This window comes from Myotis myotis, unplaced genomic scaffold (assembly GCF_014108235.1).
Source record: "Myotis myotis isolate mMyoMyo1 unplaced genomic scaffold, mMyoMyo1.p scaffold_m19_p_1, whole genome shotgun sequence".
NCBI lineage: Eukaryota > Metazoa > Chordata > Mammalia > Chiroptera > Vespertilionidae > Myotis > Myotis myotis.
Window position 1 is genome coordinate 86,549,204 of NW_023416313.1, and position 8,791 is coordinate 86,557,994.

Genomic DNA, 8,791 nt, shown 5'->3' on the forward strand with positions numbered 1-8,791 from the left:
CCCTTATGCTCTTCTTAAGTATTTCATTACTAGAGGCCGAGTGCATGAAATTTGTGCACTCGGGGTGAGGGGCGGGGAGGCCTGCGCCCTCTTGCAGTCTGGGAGCCCTCGGGTGGTGTCTGACTGCCAGTGCGCTTGCCAGCCATGAGCCTGTCTTCTGGCTGAGTGATGCTCCCCCTTGTGGAGTACAGTAACCACCAGGGGGCAGCTCCTGTGTTGAGAGACGGCGGGAGGACTCCAGGGCATGTCTGGCCCATCTGATTCAGTTCCAACTGGCTGGACCCCAGCAGCAAGCTAACCTACTGGTCAGAGCATCTGCCCCCTGGTGGACAGTGCATGTCATAGCAACTGGTGGAACTGTCGACTGTTAGCCCCCTGGTGGTCAGTGCACATCATAGCGAGAGGTTGAGCAGTCTTAGCATATCATTAACATATTATGCTTTGATTGGTTGAATGGCCAACTAGGCGACTGACACTTAGCATATTAGGCTTTTATTATAAAGGACTAGAAGCCCGGTGCACAAAAATTTGTGCACTCCGGAGGGTCCCTCAGCCCGGCCTGTGCCCTCTCGCAGTCTGGGACCCCTCAGGGAATGACCACTTGCTGGCTTAGGCTCCCTGGGGGATTGGGCCTAAAATGGCAGTCAGACATCCCTCTGGCAGCCCGGGAGCCCTCGGGGGATGTCCACTTGCCAGACTGCAAGTGGAGCAGGGAACAGGCCTAGCTGCAGTTGGACATCCTTATTGCTGCTGAGGAGGCGGTAGAGGCTCCCACCACCACCGCTGTACTGGCAGCCGGCAGCCTGGCTTGTGGCTGAGCAGGACTCCCCCTGTGGGAGCCCACTGACAACCAGGGGGCAGCTCCTGTATTGAGCGTCTGCCCCCTGATGGTCAGTGTGTGTCATAGTGACCAGTGATCCCCATTCGCTCTGCTGTTAGGGTCAATTTGCATATTACCCTTTTATTATATAGGATAGAGGCCTGGTGCATGGGTGGGGACTGGCTGGTTTGCCCTGAAGGGTGTCCCGGATCAGGGTGGGGGTCCCGCTGGGGTGCCTGGCCAGCCTGGGTGAGGGGCTGTGGGCCGTTTTCAGGCTGGCCACACCCCCTTCAAGGTGGGGGGTCCTGCTGGGATGCCTGGCCAGCCTGGGTGAGGGGCTGATGGCTATTTTCAGGCTGGCCAAGGCCCCCAGTGGGGACCCTCATCCCATGAGGGTGTGGCGATCCTAGGTGAGGGGCTGATGCTGTTTGCAGGCTGGGCAAGGCCCCCAGTGGGAACCCTCACCCCATTAGGGTGTGGCCATCCTAGGTGAGGGCCTGATGGCTGTTTGCAGGTTGGCCACAGCCTCTTCAGGGTGGGGGTCCCCCCTGGGGGGCCTGGCCAGCCTGGGTGAGGGCCTGATGGCTGTTTGCAGGTTGGCCACAGCCCCTTCAGGGTGGGGGTCCCCTCTGGGGGGACTGGCCAGCCTGGGTGAGGGCCTGATGGCTGTTTGCATGCTGGCCACAGCCCCTTCAGGGTAGGGGTCCTTGCTGAGGTGCCTAGCCAGCCTGGGTGAGGGGCTGATGGCTGTTTGCAGGCTGGCCACAGCCCCTAACTACCCAAGCTCCCAGTGGAGGCTGGCTGGAAGCAGAATTTAATTGTCTTCTATAATTGAAACTTTGTTGCTTTCAGCGGAGGCCAGAGCCGCCCAGAGCAGTCGGGAAGCTTGGCTTCCTCCATCGCCGGGGCAACCAAGCCTCCTGCTTGCTCCAGCTCCGTGGCTGCCGGTCGCCATCTTGGTTGGGTTAATTTGCATATAGTCGCTCTGATTGACTGGTGGGCGTGGCTTGGGCATAGCGAAGTTACGGTCATTTAACATCTTTTCTTTTATTAGTGTAGATTGACAAGTGAAAATGAAGCATTTCTTTTTTCCCTCAGAGACTTCTTCTTACTTTGATATTTGGAGCTGATCTTTGTGTTTTCAGAGTACTAGAAATCTTAGTTTCTAATTAAATGAAGATAATCACATATGCCACAATAGTAGAAAGCAGATGACAAAAACATTTAAGAAACCCTTTGACAAATAGAAAGGAAATTGTTTAATATAGTTAGACCAGTGTCCTTGTTACCTGGAATTCAGTACTTGGGTTCACTTAATTTTTATGGTTAACTTGTAAATAATTAAGCTCTTTGGACTACTACTTTTTATTTTTTTATTTTTATTTTTTTTTCACTTTTTTTTTTTTTGGACTACTACTTTTTAAAATTGCTTTGAAAATGTATCATTTCTGTCTGTATAATTTCCTGCCTTAGTTGGAGACCTTGTACAGGGAGCAACGTCCAAGCATGTCAGCGGTCTGCTCAGAACAGCCCTCGGCGGCCTGCTGAGGGGAGCTCAGCCAGATGCCTCAGCCCAGGCAGCTTTATGTGGTGATGGGCATCTGAGAGTTTCTAGGATTAGTTTCCTGAAAATTGAGTCATTCTTGAGTAATTGGAGGCTTTTTTCAGAAGCAGATGAAAACTGATGTACCTTTTTCTAATTGAGAGAGCACAGAAACCCAGAATTTTGCCCAGCAGGGTATTTATGGATCCTTTTGAAACCTGTTCATTGGCACTCAGTTAAAAACCCCTGTTCTCAAGCTGCGAGATACAGAGAACAGATGGATGGTTACAAGAGGCGGGAGGGAATGGATGAGGTTAGTCAAAAGCTACAAACTTCTAGTTGTTAAATAAGTAAGTCATGAGGATGTAATGTCCGGCATGGTGACTAGACCTAATAACACTGTATTGCATATTTGAAAGTTGCTAAGCAAGTAGATCTTAAAACTTCTCATCACAAGACAAAATGTTTGTTTTTGGAAACTGTGCATGACCATGGATTTTAATTAGGCTTATAGTGGTGATAATTTCCCAATACACATATCCAACCATTATGTTGTTCACCTGACATTAATACAATGTGATATGCTAATTATACCTCAGTAAAGGAAATGAAAAGCCACCAAAAAATCCTGCTCTTCGACACTGTTGGTAGATTACAGATTTGTGACCTGTTTACGGTAAAGAAAATTGAGTTGACTGCAGTGACTTCAGGAAACCCTGGCAATTTGATATTTGACTGATTGTCTGATAGAAGCAGTTCTCTAACTTTTATTTATAAGACGGAGATAGTGGAAGGAAAACATGATGAATTAAGAATTGGGTTCATTAAGTTCTAGTAATTAAATGTTTTGCATATTTCAATTGGTCTTGGTTTGGAAATAAAAGTTTTGAAATTTGTCATGTATGATGTCAACCAGTGCTTTTTAGTTTTTAGAAAGAAAGACAAATAGCTATTTATCTGGTTGTGAAAAGATGATTTTTTTACCTCATTCTTAAGAATTCTTAGTCGTTGATGTGTATGTACTATATTATATGTAAACATCATTCAAGCTGGATGAAAAGTTAAATAGACCCCAAGTAGTTTATTAGATTCACTTATAAGTGACCATCATTAATTTTAGAATATTAGAAAAGAAATTCTTCTTTGCTTCTCTGAGCACTTAACCATCTAGTTAGCATTTTTGTAAAAGCTGGCCTAATGGAATATGAACAGTCAGAAGGTACACTTGAAGAGCTATCTACTGTCCCCAGCCCTTGCCCATGTAAATAAGGTTGTGCTAATGGCTCTGATGGCCACATATGTGGACGGAAAGACAGCAGATGGTTGTAAAGATGTCAAATCTCCAACAGTTACTGTACGCCAGAGTTCATCAAGATGCTGGCCACATGCGGTTAGTGTGTCCCATGTGGGAGAAGATGCTGGTCCCACAGGGTCCCACGTAGTCTACTTCCTCCTTCCTGCTGTTTAAATGCACTCCCCTTTTTTAAGAGCAGGAGTCTGTCAGCTGTGGATTATAAGAATCTATGACCAAGTGGTTTTGAGAAGAAAAAAACAAAACATACTTGTGTTTCTTTTTCCAGGTTCCGTGGGAGATTGGTAACTAGTAAAATTAGATAGCCTAATTAGAGTTGCTTTGTAGTCAAAGCCTTACGTCTTTTATTCAGTAGCCTTCTCTGCTTTGGCAGATTCCTGATTACTCACAGGTGAAGGTCAGAGCTAATTTTAGATCATTCCTGGAATGCCTAAGTTTCTGCTTGATTTAATTATTTCTGTAAAATAATGTTCATTTAAATATATAATTGTAAACACTGTGATTTGATTACAGACAGTGACTCTTGTGTCCAGGCCTTGCATCGGACTTTTGATGACAAACAGAATCCGTATGTGACAGATAGAAGTACAGTTATGAGGCAGAGGGAAATAAATGTGTTTTTCGTAGCCAGGGTGGAGTGCAACCACCACCATGTGGAAGCAGGAACTCCAGTTCCATGTGATGAAGAAATGCCTGTGGCATGCGGGGCAGATGGAGTGTGAAATAGCGTCAGGAAAAGAGGTACCCAGGGACCTTGGTTTTAAAATGCAATTTCAGAAGGAATGCAAGCAAACTTCTGGATTTCAGACAGCTTGGCATTCTGGGGAAAGAAAAGACTTTAATTGGTCTGGCCTTTTTTCCTTTAATCAAAAAGGCAGGACAGAATCATCCAGCAGCTGCTGCGCTCTTGTATCTTTCTCATTGCCATCAACAACCAAAGAGCGCTTCATGCATGTGACACAGGTTTTCTTTTTCAAAGTCAGAATTTTAAATTTACCTGGCCAGAAAGCTCTAGGGTTATTATTTTCCTCAATGAAGCTTAGTTAGGGAGCTGGTAAGGGGAACCTTCTAAGGAACTGAAACATTTAGTCCGAGATTTTGTCAAATGGTTCTCAGCTAAACTAAGTTTACATCAGGCTGGAGCGAAGATGTTGAGATACAATTAGGAAGATATCTGGCCCCCAACCCCCTTGACCTCATGCCTAGGCCCAGATTCGATCCTCTCAGGTGTAACCTGAAGATGAGGTGGAGATCAGTTGACTGAGTTGATGGATTCTATTGCCAGTTTATTCCCATACAGCTTCTGGTTACCCTCAGAAGTCAACCTTATGTCTTTGTGGAAACAGTAACCGCCTCACCTTCTTCTAACTTCAAATCATCACTATTCTTTTCTTCATTCTTGACCCTCCTTCTTGTCAAAGCTCCTTTCCCTGTGTTCTTTATTTCAGACCTTCTCCATCTTCCTGTTTCCTCCCTCCTGGTTTTCATCCTGCTTCTAAAATTAGCTCTGAACTTCATTCTTGCCATTTATTTTGTTCTTCCTGTGTACTTACTCTTTTTTTGGAAAAAAAAGAAAAAAGATCGCATCTTTTCTCCTCTGCGTCTCTGTCATTTTACCATTCCATCTGTTTTCTTCATCATCCACTAAAACTCTTATATTACTTTCTCTTTTGCTGAGCTTATCTGTTTTCTCAAATTCAGTTTTCATTTCAGTGTTGACAATTTACAAATTATGTTTCAAACCCCAACCTTTTCTGATTTAAAAAAAAATCTCTCGTAATCTTGCTTCTAGGCCTAGTTCACATGCAGTACATTTCTTTTTTCTCACCTTAAGTTGTACTCATTTATGGAAGAAGAAGATGATCACTCCCTGGCTGGTGTGGCTCAGCTGGTTGAGCACCATCCCGTGCACCAAAGGGTCTTGGGTTCAATTCCAAGTTAGGGCATATACCCAGGTTGCAAGTTTGATCCCGGTCAATGCGGGAGGCAACCGATTGATGTTTCTCTCTTACCTCTATGTTTCTTTCTCTCTCCCTCTCCATTCCACTCTTTCTAAAAATCAATTTTAAAAAAAAGAGGGAAATGGTTGCTTACTTCATGTATCAACTGTGGTCACCATTTCATCTGCACGGGCCAGTATAGTACTGTAGCTCTGACTTTTCTGCAAATTGAATAGATGACAGAAGTGGGAGATACCTTCTAGATTTAAACTATTTGAATCCAGCCTACTTTGAGGCATTATCTGTTACCCTTTCCTTCTCATCATCATCTTTGAAGATTTTTGTAGACATTTAAAAGATATTTTACCTGAGAAGATGAGGGCTGTTGGAATACTGAGCACCTGTATGTCTTTTTGCCTCCCTGGTAGTGCAGGGAATAGGAAGAGCAGACAGGGCGACTAGGCGAAGGTGTCGCATGTCTGAATGAAAGAGGTAGTGCCTTCTGCTTGGTAGTAGTGTCACTGCTGTGGGGCCAGAACAGCTGCATCCTGTTCACCTGCCCTCACTGGGGTGGCATTCCAAATGATGGAGGCTTCAGCTTCATGAAAGGAATTTGAAGTATTATACATCACTTTGGATAGAGATTTTTAAAATAAGCTTTTACTCATAATTGTTTTCGATACTTTATTTGAAAATTGATAAAAATCATTATTGTAGAAAATTGCAGAACACATATTGAACAAAAGTAAAAGCACTTGTGATACCACTTTGTAGAAATAGCCTGTTAACGCTTCAGGGTATTTCTTTATAGCCTTCCTCCTCCCACCCTTGTATTTTAACAAAATTGCAGTGGTATTGTGTATAAAATTTTCTGTCCTGATTATTTCACGTATTAATTACATCATGAAAATACCCCCCCCCCCCCTTAGCTGTACTTTAATAACTACATAATTCTCGTCAGGGCTATACCATCATTTATTTAGAACTGTCAACTTTTAGGTTATTTATAATATTTGACTATCATAAAACAATTTTCATAATAGGTATCTTTCTGCATAATATTTGTCTGCATCTCTGGCTATTTCCTTCCTTGATTCCTGGAAATGTGATTATTAAAACATACCTAGCATCGACTAGAAGGAAGTGCCACTTGGCAGTTTATGATGTCACTGGATCCTCAGGTTAATTCCACAGATAATGAAGTGGGGAGGGAACATACAGCTTCTAATAGGGAGTACATGTGGTCTGTGATTTGGTGACTTGAGTGACCCAGAACTCATGCTGGGTCCTGGTCTGCTTTCTAGTTGGTTCCGTTGTTTGAGGGAAGATGATGAAATTACCAGTAGACGATATGTGTAATAGCTGTAGGTGCCACATGCTTAATGGTGTAAGGGCTTTGGTGCGTTTTGTAGGTATAGTAGCTTATCAGTGGGATAATAGCAATTATTGCTACCTACTCTCGTTGCCATTATGAAATTCCAGTTTTTCTCTTAATGTTCCAATATGCATTTAGCCTTTCAGATTCAACCTTCCTAAAAGTTTTTAATCTGTACTAGCTAAATTATATTTCTCTTTTTTAAGTTCCTAGTTCTAAACTAGTAGTTGCCAGGGGCTGGGGAGCAGAGGGTGAGATGGGTATGGCTATCAAAGGGCAACCTGAGGGATCGTTCTGGTTTGGGAACTGTCCTGTACCTTAACTGTGGTGCCTAAATGAACCTGCACGTGTGATGACATCGCACAGAACTAAATACACGCCCTGGGAAATGAGCACGGATAACACTAGGGAGATTTGAGTAGGATGGTAGATTGTTTCTGTGCTGATATCCTGATTGTGATGTTATGCTGTAGTTTTGTAAGATGTTACCATCGGGGGAAACTGGCTAAACGGATACATGGGATCTTGCTGTATTAGTTCTTATAATTGCATGTGAATCTACAATGATCTCAGTAAAAATGTCAATTAAAATATGTTTGCCAGTTCTGAAATTGGATGATTTTCAATAATGTGGTATTTTTACTCAGTGGTAACTTTGAAATCAGCTTGGTAGTCACAAGTCATGTTATCCTTTTTTTTCCCCGGTAAGTTTGTCTACTGTGAACAGAAGGAACAAATGCTTCTTAATATTTTCCTATAACTAAGTTTTTTAAGGTGTGACATAATTTTCTTTCAGCCACGAAGACTTTGAATTTATTTCGGGAACACGAATGCGCAAACTTGCTCGAGACGGCCAGAAGCCTCCTGAGGGTTTCATGGCTCCCAAGGCCTGGACTGTGCTGGTGGAATACTACAAATCCCTGGAGAAAGCCTGAGCTGATCACCAGTCCCTCCAGCTTTGACACTTCACTGAGTAACCAGAGGGGACCGCATAGTTAGTGTTGGCATTTCTTTGTGGTGGTGTCTGTCTGGGCACCCTTCCTAAAAACAGACCATTGTCCTTAACTTGCATCAGTTTTGGTCTGCCTTATGAGCTCTGTTTTGAACTAGTGTAATACAGTGCTGATTTTAATGTATCTTTTCCACTTATTATAGTTAATATTCCTATAATACAATTTTAAAATCTTGTCCTTTTATATTATATTTATGCTTCTGTCTCATGATTTTTTTCAAGCTGTTATACTAATTGTAACCAATAATATACATATTGAATTTCATTTTCATCCCTTGAAAAAGGAAAACAAAATCCACTAAACAATAAATGTGGCTAGAACTTCTTTTGGGAACTTTACGAGACATCTGTAGCAATTAGATTTTTTTTCTACATTGAAAATATAAACTGCTTTCTTTATTCCTTCCTTCTAATCAGCTATTGATTTATAATCTGTTATAATCTAAAGTATTCCTATGACATGTGTAAGACCTGAATGAACTTTCTTTATTCAATAAAATTAAACCTTTTGACTTATTTGTGTGATACTTTTCATTTTTATTTTTATTTATTTCAGAGAGGAAGAGAGAGGGAAATAGAAGCATCAGTGATGAGAGAGAATCATCAATTGGCTGCCTCTTGCACTCCCTCCACTGGGGAACAAGCCCACAACCTGGGCATGTGCCCAGACCAAGAATTGAATTCTGTGACCTCCTGGTTCATAGGTTGATGCTCAACCACAAAGCCACATGGGCTGGACTTGTGTGATACTTTTAGTTTTGTTTACACATATGCTTTCTGTTTTGTGAA

General features: G+C 42.7%; 1 protein-coding gene across 4 annotated transcripts in view; it reads left to right on the forward strand.

The window, feature by feature from the left end:
• Positions 1 to 8,518, forward strand: part of PAPSS1 (3'-phosphoadenosine 5'-phosphosulfate synthase 1) — a 112,194-nt gene extending 103,676 nt beyond the window's left edge. For 3 of the 4 annotated variants that reach the window (XM_036343825.1, XM_036343830.1, XM_036343819.1), the window contains one exon: positions 7,787 to 7,925. In XM_036343825.1, the coding sequence (XP_036199718.1) occupies positions 7,787 to 7,925 (139 nt within the window). Of the gene's footprint in view, positions 1 to 7,786 lie in introns of all 4 variants that reach the window. The other variant, XM_036343814.1, reaches the window with a different exon arrangement.
• The last annotated feature ends 273 nt before the right edge of the window (positions 8,519 to 8,791 follow it).